This window comes from Harmonia axyridis, chromosome 6, assembly GCF_914767665.1.
Source record: "Harmonia axyridis chromosome 6, icHarAxyr1.1, whole genome shotgun sequence".
NCBI classification, from domain to species: domain Eukaryota; kingdom Metazoa; phylum Arthropoda; class Insecta; order Coleoptera; family Coccinellidae; genus Harmonia; species Harmonia axyridis.
In genome coordinates this window covers 39,032,232-39,045,052 of record NC_059506.1, presented here as the reverse complement: position 1 = coordinate 39,045,052, position 12,821 = coordinate 39,032,232, and the positions used below count along the sequence as shown (strand labels likewise).

The 12,821-nt window shown below is 36.3% G+C and overlaps 1 protein-coding gene across 3 annotated transcripts in view; it reads left to right on the top strand.

Annotated features, from left to right (window-relative positions):
* Positions 1-296: 296 nt before the first annotated feature.
* Positions 297-12,821, top strand: part of LOC123683325 (protein rhomboid-like) — a 101,818-nt gene continuing 89,293 nt past the window's right edge. For 2 of the 3 annotated variants that reach the window (XM_045622295.1, XM_045622294.1), the window contains exons 1-4: positions 297-507; positions 1,253-1,490; positions 2,375-2,398; positions 2,459-2,623. In XM_045622295.1, coding sequence (XP_045478251.1) covers positions 1,254-1,490; positions 2,375-2,398; positions 2,459-2,623 — 426 coding nt within the window. In that variant the 5' untranslated portion in view covers positions 297-507; position 1,253. The remainder of the gene's footprint in view (positions 508-1,252; positions 1,491-2,374; positions 2,399-2,458; positions 2,624-12,821) is intronic. The other variant, XM_045622296.1, reaches the window with a different exon arrangement.

The window sequence follows — 12,821 nt, the reverse complement described above, 5'->3', positions numbered from 1 at the left end:
CTTCAGAATCCGCAATGCACATAACACACAAATTTATATATGCGTGAAATGTAGGTATATTGGGTGAGCGATAATTTTCCTTCGAGATGCTCGATTAGCAGGATTTCCGCGACTTTTCCTCACTTGAATTAATTTTCTCGAAGGCTGGGATATCGATCTCCCCTGATATGCATCCAATTTATGACTAATTCAGTCGAAACCGTATATAGCGCTTTCACCCTGACCGCTTTAGCGCAGGAACTCTAGGGGTTGCATGTGCTTTGGGGGAAAATTTCAACGTGGAAAACGGCCAGAGTGTGCGCTCACGCCAAATGTGCAAGTGAAAGTGTTGTTTTCCTCTTTGTGTTTTGAACCGCCGCTCGGTTTTACTTTTTGGCGTTAGCTCAAATCCGGGTTCACCGGAAATGTTTTTTTCGACGTTTTCTTTGAGTTTTGTTCCGTGAGAGGTTTTTCCGAGTTTTCGGCTTTTCATGCATCTCAGGCGCAACGTCACGACTTCTGGTGAAGGTGAGAGGTTATTGCACCCTAATTGAATTGTTTTGTGTTCATATACAGGTGGTCCAATATGCTGTACATTTTCAAATTAGAGTAAATGTAGATTATCTGGAGAAAGAAAACTCTGACTTAGGTTTTTCTGTTGATAAACTGATTCCTCTCATGCTATAAGTCATAATACATTATTCCTACTCAATAAATTTCCGTAAGACCGTAACGCATCCACCATTTCAGTATAAGATTAAATAAAAACGTAAATCAATGTTAGCCTTTTTGGTTACATTTTTTTATGATAAATATATAATAAAATTGAATGCAAGATAACTAATTAATAAAATAGGTTCATGTTGAATTTAAAATAATTAAGGATTAGGGGAAAAGTCACTTCAGTACGTTAACATTGAATAACGACAATATTCACTAATTTTCATTAAAAGGAAAAATTTAATGGGTGCTAATTCCACCATGTAAAAATATAAGCAAAAGTTTCTCTATAAAATATAAAGAGATGGCTCTAATCTCTGCAGAATTAAAGCCATCTTCATTGTGATTTTTGTAACAAACCGCTACGACTATTTTTACAGAGCCCTGCTAGTTCATTCTGCATAATAGCACACTTCTTCCTACTTCAAGTTTCCTACTTTATCCTTTTTTTGAGAATTTCTGTAATAATATTACATATCGTTCGCGACATCACTAATATGTAGTTTTCTCTTTTGACTCGATGTTGCCTGCAATACCGATCGTTTCGTTACAGAATGCTATCCCACTCCTCCTGGCCCCATCGACTGTCGCCATCTGTGACCCTGTTCAACACTAGCGTCGCGCTAGGGCAGTCGGAGGAATCGGGAATAGAACCGGGTCCTATAGCCACGATAACCGGATCCCTGTTCTCCTTTCCTGAACATGGGGATCTCGACCACTACGACACCGATCATACGGACCTGGGTAGCGAGGCGGATGAGGCCGAACTCAGGAGGGCATTGCTGAGGGACGTAAGTAATCCTAAAATAAAAACAATGAAAAATCAACACATAATTTTTTATGGAAATATATAGGGTCATAAGATATACAGTTTAACCTCGTTCGAATATGATTTGGCCCCGAATTAATAGTTGGTTGACGTTAAATCGGGTAATATCAGTGGCTAAGTTTTGGTCATAAATAATCATAGACTTGTTAGTTTTCTTTTTTTATGGAGCTTTTTATAATTCCTATCAGGAGTTATCTTAAATAGTCAGATTTCTACAAGGTATCACTGCTCTAAAGATTGAACGGTTCTTACAGTAGATATTAGTGGCCACGTAAGATAGCACAAGTTTTGGTCATAAAAAATCATTGAAATACATATATGTATATTTTTTCATTTGGGATGCTCTAGTTTGGGCATTTTTGGGTTTGAGCCTACAGCCTTCTTTTTGAACATAACAACTTTTCCAACAGACCTCTCGTTTGATTCTTTTTGTTTCATCAGTTCATCAGAATGCAGTCACCACATGTGAATAAATCGACAGTGTGTTGTGGAAAGGATAAAAATCAAGTTATATTCTGAACGTTTCTAAAAAAAATTATAATAAAATTTGAGTCTTCAACCTTCCACGGTAATTTGTAATGCACCACTGAACAGACCGACATTAAGTTTGGCTATTGTTTCTTGAACACTTCAATAATCTGAATAAATAACGAATATCATTTTCTGAAAAAAACCTATTCATTGGGAAGATGAAAAAAACCTTTTTATTTCTGTCAAATTGGCAAGAAAAATGTTAACTAAGTTAATTACTAAAACTTGATGACTCATCAATTGATTTGCACAAAGCGCTGGAAACATGATGTTCCATACAAGATTTCCAGAATTTTCAATCTGCGATTTTTTCAGCAATGGAGGCAGTTTTTCGACAAAGTAAGTGTTCCTCATCGCTCACCTCTTGACATAATTTGAGCAATTCTTTTTCACGAACAGTACGACAGCGAGGGTTTTGGAGAGATACCCTGGGATCAATTTCTCATTGTGATGAACGACGCGGAATTCTGTCAACGAATTTCCCAGGGAAAACGCGAAATACTTCTGGAGAGGTCCAAAAATGCCACCACACCTGCCATCACGTTTCAGGACTTCGTCAATGTGGTGAGTCGATTTTTTTTTGGTGGTGGTGTTTTATTTTGTTCTCGATTCTTATTGAGAATTATACGCTGCAGGGTCATTCGACAAATGGATAATTTCGTGTTGGCATTCCTGAATATCTGTCATAAGTGTCAACATTGTGACTCGCATCTGCCATAAGTGTTAAGGATGTGACTGGTAATTGTCATAAGTGCCAACTATGTGGTTCGCATTTGTCATAAGTGTCAATGAAATGACTCATTCACTCTATAAATCAGTAATATTAAAGAAAACAAGTGATATAGTGAATAAACTTGATTTTGAATGTACCATATTTGACAAAATCGCCAAATATTCACGGATGCCAGCGTAGAAATATAAAATGCGACACCCTTGCAAATAAACGCAAAAAAACAGCGACTTCTCGCGTCTTTGATCTCGCCGCCGGGTTCGAACGCGGCCGTACAGATGGCGCCCGCCACCCCGATCGTCGTGGCCACCCATGATCGGCCTAATTGACGCTCAGCCGGGGTTTATTTCCCGATTAATGGGCGAGAAATGCACACAAACAGAACTCTGTTGGTTTTGGCCGTCAACGGAAACGCCCACCCTTTTGTGACGGTGCCGGTACGCCACCAAATTACCGCCCGCCCCCCTCGGTAAATACACGGGCGGACGTGATGATTGCCCGGATTGGTCACGCCGCCTTTTTTATCCCTAGATTGTTGAAGGTGTGTGTGTCGGGAGGTCTAAGAAAAAAAAATCGTTCGTTTTCGAGTCGATTTGGTTGTTCAGGTATTGATCCAATGTCTGGCGAGTTTTTTTTTAGCGAAATACGATTAGGTGGCTTTGTTTTCGTTGTCTTGAAACGTTCTATAACGGTTTTAAAGTGTGATAGTGTATTGTATTTTTGTGTTCTTTTCAAGGGCGTAGAAATGGGGGTAAAATTTTAAAAAGAAACTCTGGTTCAGCACTTCACTTTTTGGTTTGTTGTAGTTTTGTCGTATCTGCTACCGCTCTCTATAGGAATTCTCAGAAAAATCCAAATTATTATAAAGATTCAGTTAGGTAGCTGTGATAAATAAATTAATTATACGTTTTGGTACTTATTTACCCAATCTGTAGCGAAGATTAATAAAGATTCGATTAACTGATTAGGCATCACGAAAAAGTAGGACTACAAGAAATACCCTATATCTCGAAAACAAAGCGTTTGCGGGCTCATGTTAATCATGGGCGCCCGCAGGGGGGGGGCAGGGGGGGCCATGGCCCCCTTGAGATTTTGATTGCCTCATTTTTCAGCACGACAACCCTCAATATTAGTTTCTCAATCCAGAGGGCATGGAAAAAAAGGAAGTAATAGATTCTCAACAATTTTCCGGTTTTCGATGACAATCATGGATGCCTTATCGTTTTTCAATAATTTTCATTTTGCCCCCCCTGAGAAAAATTTCTGCGGGCGCCCATGCCTGAATCATTCGTCACAGACCATTCAAATGAAAACGTTTCCAAACTTCAAGTTCCGCTCTAAAACATAGTGAGGTTTCAAGTGCGTAGCCCATGTCTAGAAGAAGTGGCAGCTTCGGGAAAATTATCAATTTTTTCTTTAAAAATTACAGATTTTTGCCTATAATTTATGAAATAATGTACTGATCGCCCAACTGCAAGCATTTTCGTAATCTACATAGTCGAATCAATCAATAAAATGATACAATATTCCCATGAAGGAACTTTTATTTTTCAAAAAATTTTTAAGGGTCAGGTATAGAAAATTTTACGAAAATTTTTGGACAACAAATTTTTCAGGTGAGATCGAAATTCGGCTAATCAGAGATCGTACATTATGGCATCGCTCACCGATTCTTCGTAGAGCTCCCGGTTTTGGGGGAATTTGAACTCGAAATTTGGGAAAAAATTGAATTTGCCTCTAAAAAACGTTATATCTCCTGAATTATTCGTCACAGACCCCTCAAATAAAAACAATTTTAAACTTCAAGTTCCGCTCTAAAACATAGTGGAGTTTCAACTGCGTAGCCCATGTCCAGAAGAAGTGGCAGCTTCGGGAAAATTATCAATTTTTTCTTTGAAAGATTCAGATTTTTGCCTATAATTTATGAAATAATGTACTGACCGCCCAACTGCAAGCATTTTCGTAATCTACATAGTCGAATCAATCAATAAAATGATACAATATTCCCATGAAGGAACTTTTATTTTTCAAAAAATTTTTAAGGGTCAGGTATAGAAAATTTTACGAAAATTTTTGGACAAAAAATTTTTCAGGTGAGATCGAAATTCGGCTAATCAGAGATCGTACATTATGGCATCGCTCACCGATTCTTCGTAGAGCTCCCGGTTTTGGGGGAATTTGAACTCGAAATTTGGGAAAAAATTGAATTTGCCTCTAAAAATCGTTATATCTCCTGAATCATTCGTCACAGACCATTCAAATAAAAACGTTTTCAAACTTCAAGTTCCGCTCTAAAACATAGTGGAGTTTCAAGTGCGTAGCCCATGTCCAGAAGAAGTGGCAGCTTCGGGAAAATTATCAATTTTTTCTTTGAAAGTTTCAGATTTTTGCCTATAATTTATGAAATAATGTACTGACCGCCGAACTGCAAGCATTTTCGTAATCTACATAGTCGAATCAATCAATAAAATGATACAATATTCCCATGAAGGAACTTTTATTTTTCAAAAAATTTTTAAGGGTCAGGTATAGAAAATTTTACGAAAATTTTTGGACAAAAAATTTTTCAGGTGAGATCGAAATTCGGCTAATCAGAGATCGTACATTATGGCATCGCTCACCGATTCTTCGTAGAGCTCCCGGTTTTGGGGGAATTTGAACTCGAAATTTGGGAAAAAATTGAATTTGCCTCTAAAAATCGTTATATCTCCTGAATCATTCGTCACAGACCATTCAAATAAAAACGTTTTCAAACTTCAAGTTCCGCTCTAAAACAAAGTGGAGTTTCAAGTGCGTAGCCCATGTCCAGAAGAAGTGGCAGCTTCGGGAAAATTATCAATTTTTTCTTTGAAAGTTTCAGATTTTTGCCTATAATTTATGAAATAATGTACTGACCGCCGAACTGCAAGCATTTTCGTAATCTACATAGTCGAATCAATCAATAAAATGATACAATATTCCCATGAAGGAACTTTTATTTTTCAAAAAATTTTTAAGGGTCAGGTATAGAAAATTTTACGAAAATTTTTGGACAAAAAATTTTTCAGGTGAGATCGAAATTCGGCTAATCAGAGATCGTACATTATGGCATCGCTCACCGATTCTTCGTAGAGCTCCCGGTTTTGGGGGAATTTGAACTCGAAATTTGGGAAAAAATTGAATTTGCCTCTAAAAATCGTTATATCTCCTGAATCATTCGTCACAGACCATTCAAATAAAAACGTTTCCAAACTTCAAGTTCCGCTCTGAAACATAGTGAGGTTTCAAGTGCGTAGCCCATGTCTAGAAGAAGTGACAGCTTCGGGAAAATTATCAATTTTTTCTTTAAAAATTACAGATTTTTGCCTATAATTTATGAAATAATGTACTGACCGCCCAACTGCAAGCATTTTCGTAATCTACATAGTCGAATCAATCAATAAAATGATACAATATTCCCATGAAGGAACTTTTATTTTTCAAAAAATTTTTAAGGGTCAGGTATAGAAAATTTTACGAAAATTTTTGGACAAAAAATTTTTCAGGTGAGATCGAAATTCGGCTAATCAGAGATCGTAAATTATGCCATCGCTCACCGATTCTTCGTAGAGCTCCCGGTTTTGGGGGAATTTGAACTCGAAATTTGGGAAAAAATTGAATTTGCCTCTAAAAATCGTTATATCTCCTGAATCATTCGTCACAGACCATTCAAATAAAAACGTTTCCAAACTTCAAGTTCCGCTCTAAAACATAGTGAGGTTTCAAGTGCGTAGCCCATGTCTAGAAGAAGTGGCAGCTTCGGGAAAATTATCAATTTTTTCTTTAAAAATTACAGATTTTTGCCTATAATTTATGAAATAATGTACTGACCGCCCAACTGCAAGCATTTTCGTAATCTACATAGTCGAATCAATCAATAAAATGATACAATATTCCCATGAAGGAACTTTTATTTTTCAAAAAATTTTTAAGGGTCAGGTATAGAAAATTTTACGAAAATTTTTGGACAAAAAATTTTTCAGGTGAGATCGAAATTCGGCTAATCAGAGATCGTACATTATGGCATCGCTCACCGATTCTTCGTAGAGCTCCCGGTTTTGGGGGAATTTGAACTCGAAATTTGGGAAAAAATTGAATTTGCCTCTAAAAATTGTTATATCTCCTGAATCATTCGTCACAGACCATTCAAATAAAAACGTTTCCAAACTTCAAGTTCCGCTCTAAAACATAGTGAGGTTTCAAGTGCGTAGCCCATGTCTAGAAGAAGTGGCAGCTTCGGGAAAATTATCAATTTTTTCTTTAAAAATTACAGATTTTTGCCTATAATTTATGAAATAATGTACTGACCGCCCAACTGCAAGCATTTTCGTAATCTACATAGTCGAATCAATCAATAAAATGATACAATATTCCCATGAAGGAACTTTTATTTTTCAAAAAATTTTTAAGGGTCAGGTATAGAAAATTTTACGAAAATTTTTGGACAAAAAATTTTTCAGGTGAGATCGAAATTCGGCTAATCAGAGATCGTACATTATGGCATCGCTCACCGATTCTTCGTAGAGCTCCCGGTTTTGGGGGAATTTGAACTCGAAATTTGGGAAAAAATTGAATTTGCCTCTAAAAATCGTTATATCTCCTGAATCATTCGTCACAGACCATTCAAATAAAAACGTTTTCAAACTTCAAGTTCCGCTCTAAAACATAGTGGAGTTTCAAGTGCGTAGCCCATGTCCAGAAGAAGTGGCAGCTTCGGGAAAATCATCAATTTTTTCTTTGAAAGTTTCCGATTTTTGCCTATAATTTATGAAATAATGTACTGACCGCCCAACTGCAAGCATTTTCGTAATCTACATAGTCGAATCAATCAATAAAATGATACAATATTCCCATGAAGGAACTTTTATTTTTCAAAAAATTTTTAAGGGTCAGGTATAGAAAATTTTACGAAAATTTTTGGACAAAAAATTTTTCAGGTGAGATCGAAATTCGGCTAATCAGAGATCGTACATTATGGCATCGCTCACCGATTCTTCGTAGAGCTCCCGGTTTTGGGGGAATTTGAACTCGAAATTTGGGAAAAAATTGAATTTGCCTCTAAAAATCGTTATATCTCCTGAATCATTCGTCACAGACCATTCAAATAAAAACGTTTCCAAACTTCAAGTTCCGCTCTAAAACATAGTGAGGTTTCAAGTGCGTAGCCCATGTCTAGAAGAAGTGACAGCTTCGGGAAAATTATCAATTTTTTCTTTAAAAATTACAGATTTTTGCCTATAATTTATGAAATAATGTACTGACCGCCCAACTGCAAGCATTTTCGTAATCTACATAGTCGAATCAATCAATAAAATGATACAATATTCCCATAAAGGAACTTTTATTTTTCAAAAAATTTTTAAGGGTCAGGTATAGAAAATTTTACGAAAATTTTTGGACAAAAAATTTTTCAGGTGAGATCGAAATTCGGCTAATCAGAGATCGTACATTATGGCATCGCTCACCGATTCTTCGTAGAGCTCCCGGTTTTGGGGGAATTTGAACTCGAAATTTGGGAAAAAATTGAATTTGCCTCTAAAAATCGTTATATCTCCTGAATCATTCGTCACAGACCATTCTAATAAAAACGTTTCCAAACTTCAAGTTCCGCTCTAAAACATAGTGAGGTTTCAAGTGCGTAGCCCATGTCTAGAAGAAGTGGCAGCTTCGGGAAAATTATCAATTTTTTCTTTAAAAATTACAGATTTTTGCCTATAATTTATGAAATAATGTACTGACCGCCCAACTGCAAGCATTTTCGTAATCTACATAGTCGAATCAATCAATAAAATGATACAATATTCCCATGAAGGAACTTTTAATTTTCAAAAAATTTTTAAGGGTCAGGTATAGAAAATTTTACGAAAATTTTTGGACAAAAAATTTTTCAGGTGAGATCGAAATTCGGCTAATCAGAGATCGTACATTATGGCATCGCTCACCGATTCTTCGTAGAGCTCCCGGTTTTGGGGGAATTTGAACTCGAAATTTGGGAAAAAATTGAATTTGGATCTAAAAATCGTTATATCTCCTGAATCATTCGTCACAGACCATTCAAATAAAAACGTTTCCAAACTTCAAGTTCCGCTCTAAAACATAGTGAGGTTTCAAGTGCGTAGCCCATGTCTAGAAGAAGTGACAGCTTCGGGAAAATTATCAATTTTTTCTTTAAAAATTACAGATTTTTGCCTATAATTTATGAAATAATGTACTGACCGCCCAACTGCAAGCATTTTCGTAATCTACATAGTCGAATCAATCAATAAAATGATACAATATTCCCATGAAGGAACTTTTATTTTTCAAAAAATTTTTAAGGGTCAGGTATAGAAAATTTTACGAAAATTTTTGGACAAAAAATTTTTCAGGTGAGATCGAAATTCGGCTAATCAGAGATCGTACATTATGGCATCGCTCACCGATTCTTCGTAGAGCTCCCGGTTTTGGGGGAATTTGAACTCGAAATTTGGGAAAAAATTGAATTTGCCTCTAAAAATCGTTATATCTCCTGAATCATTCGTCACAGACCATTCAAATAAAAACGTTTCCAAACTTCAAGTTCCGCTCTAAAACATAGTGAGGTTTCAAGTGCGTAGCCCATGTCTAGAAGAAGTGGCAGCTTCGGGAAAATTATCAATTTTTTCTTTAAAAATTACAGATTTTTGCCTATAATTTATGTAATAATGTACTGATCGCCCAACTGCAAGCATTTTCGTAATCTACATAGTCGAATCAATCAATAAAATGATACAATATTCCCATGAAGGAACTTTTATTTTTCAAAAAATTTTTAAGGGTCAGGTATAGAAAATTTTACGAAAATTTTTGGACAAAAAATTTTTCAGGTGAGATCGAAATTCGGCTAATCAGAGATCGTACATTATGGCATCGCTCACCGATTCTTCGTAGAGCTCCCGGTTTTGGGGGAATTTGAACTCGAAATTTGGGAAAAAATTGAATTTGCCTCTAAAAATCGTTATATCTCCTGAATCATTCGTCACAGACCATTCAAATAAAAACGTTTTCAAACTTCAAGTTCCGCTCTAAAACATAGTGGAGTTTCAAGTGCGTAGCCCATGTCCAGAAGAAGTGGCAGCTTCGGGAAAATTATCAATTTTTTCTTTAAAAATTACAGATTTTTGCCTATAATTTATGAAATAATGTACTGACCGCCCAACTGCAAGCATTTTCGTAATCTACATAGTCGAATCAATCAATAAAATGATACAATATTCCCATGAAGGAACTTTTATTTTTCAAAAAATTTTTAAGGGTCAGGTATAGAAAATTTTACGAAAATTTTTGGACAAAAAATTTTTCAGGTGAGATCGAAATTCGGCTAATCAGAGATCGTACATTATGGCATCGCTCACCGATTCTTCGTAGAGCTCCCGGTTTTGGGGGAATTTGAACTCGAAATTTGGGAAAAAATTGAATTTGCCTCTAAAAATCGTTATATCTCCCACTCTCTCAAAGTGGAAAGGGGAATACGAGGGGAAATATTCAGCCAATAAGATCAAATCGGGACATTCTTGTTTCCAAGACGATCTGCTAAATACCGGGGTTTATTTGAGAGTATTGATAGCAATATTTTCATAAATTCCAAAGGAATTTCTAAAAACTTGGACAACCCTTGTATAATTGAAATATTCAGACTTCGTCCAAGTGACTTTGGATATACTATACTAGAAATCATTCGTTATTCAGAAGTTCAGTTTCAAAGCTTAGCAGAAAGAAGAATGACATTTTTCTGAAAATTTCGACTTCAATATATAAAATTTATTCTTATACGAGTAGTAGTAGTAGTTAAAACAAACAAAAGGAGGCTCTAGAAGAAGCCGATCCAGAGGCTCATCAAGCCTGATATGAGGCCAGGAACGGAACCCTGTAATTCTAGCCGGCCCGGCGATCGTAATTAGGTACTAGTCTCTATGCGAGCCGCCCCGTGTCGTTTTGTTTTTCGGCGCTAGCTAGATTGGCAAACAACAAACAAAAATCTGTTTACCGGCCAGACCCGAGGGGAGATAACCTTGTTTCTACAGAGAGGAGGCTGCTGGCTCGTTATATGACGTTTGAACGTCCGTGTTTGCGGGCGGTCGACTTTGACTCCAACTCGGGATTGAGTGTTGTTGTTAGAGAGGGATTAGTACTTCGTTAACTGAGGCTTAGCTGGTTGATTTTCGGGAAGGCGAGAGAATCACTATCGGCTTCACCACTAACTCGACTTTAATGACATTATACATACATTTTAAGATATTATTTTAAGAAAAAAAAAGTCCTATAAATATTGGGCCTCAAACGCTTTGTTTTCGAGATACAGGCCGTTAAAGATTAGTTTCCTCATAGCACCTTTCCTTCACAAGAAATTTCACTTGATTTTGGCATTGGTATTCCAATTTTCAGTTTTCACCATGTGATTTTGAAAGTCAATCTGAAGGGTGTATTTTTTTTACCCGCTCCTTTCCTCCAGAACCTTTTCATGATTTAGAAAAATGTATAAAAGAATTTTGGTCCAGTAGCTTCGCAATATGTACCCGTACCCCTATACGCTTTATTAGTGTGGAGTCACACACCGCCATTTTTAGTTCTCCTGTCAGTGTTCGGAATCCAAACAAATAAATTGTCATTCAAATTAGTACGGTGTCGTTTAAGGAATTGGTTTATTTTCATAAATAAGAGTATTTGAGGAACGATTTCAGTATTAATTGATAGACAGAAGGAACGAGGTTAATACCAGTAAGTTTGAATCCTGTATCATTCCCCAGATTTTGTAAAAAGTCGTGTTTATTAGTTGAACTTCAAGTTCGAACTTACTGGCATTAATCTCGTGCCTTCTGTCTATCAATTAATAGTAAAATCGTTGCTTAAATGATAAAATAATGTTATTTATCAGATAAGCCAATTTCTTCAACGACAACGTACTAATTTGAATGACAATTTGTTTGTTTGGATTCCCAACACTGACAGGAGAACTAAAATAGCGGTGTTTGACGTCATCATTAATAGAGCGTATTCCGTCTGCATTCAAAAAGGGTCAATTCATGTTTTTATAACTGGTCAGGTGTTGTTCGTACTCGTGTTCGTACAGCCGTAGACGAAGCTTTTGATTCTGGTACCCACGCAGTACGAATACTATGATTCGATTGCTTTTTTAAATTCAAAGACAATGGTTCACGTCTCGTTGCTAGATTAGATAAAGGTACTTTATCCTCATCATCATAAGTGAAATAGTCTTCGGTTTGGGTTTGTGTTTTGTCTTTTAAAGACGTCTCTATTTGAAGCCTGTTAGTCAAACTCTTAATTTCATTTCGTAATGTTGAATTGCTATGAAGTACAAATGTATTTCTTGATCATTTGTAGACATTGACTGTTATCCCAGAAATTTCAGATATTTGCCTGAGTTTCCTAAATACTTGTCATTACTGAACGGCGCTCTTTTATCTTTGAAAATAAAGCTTTAACCATTTCTTTACTCAATGTCGAGTTATAATGACTTTTCAATTTGCTGCTCATGAATCATAGTGTAGTTTCAGCAGTAACTAGTGTTGCATCTTCGTCCGTAACTTATAAGTGGTTTATTGCTTTCTGGGACGTTTCAAAACACGTTTGCGCTTTTATTGTTTAAAATGCAATTTCGATATTGGATCCCGAAGATCCCGCATGGAAAATTTCGCAATTTTGATCTCGCAGAATTTCAGAAGGATACCGAATTTGCAGGATTTGATTCCCAAGTGCTTACAGATGGACACACGCAATTCATTTTGAATTACTCACCAAACTTGCACCAAACTATTTTGCAACTTTTCACATAGAATTGAAAAGTGCGAAGCAAAAAGTCGAGTTGTTGTCTAAAAGCTTTATTTTTCACATTGCAAATTGACAAAATGACAAAGTGAAAACTCCAAAGTGGTTTGGTGCAATAGCCCCTCGATGAAAAACGTAAAAATTCAAAAATAACAAATATATTCAAGCAATACACACACTTGAAAAGCGACCGAAAAGGAAAGACCATAA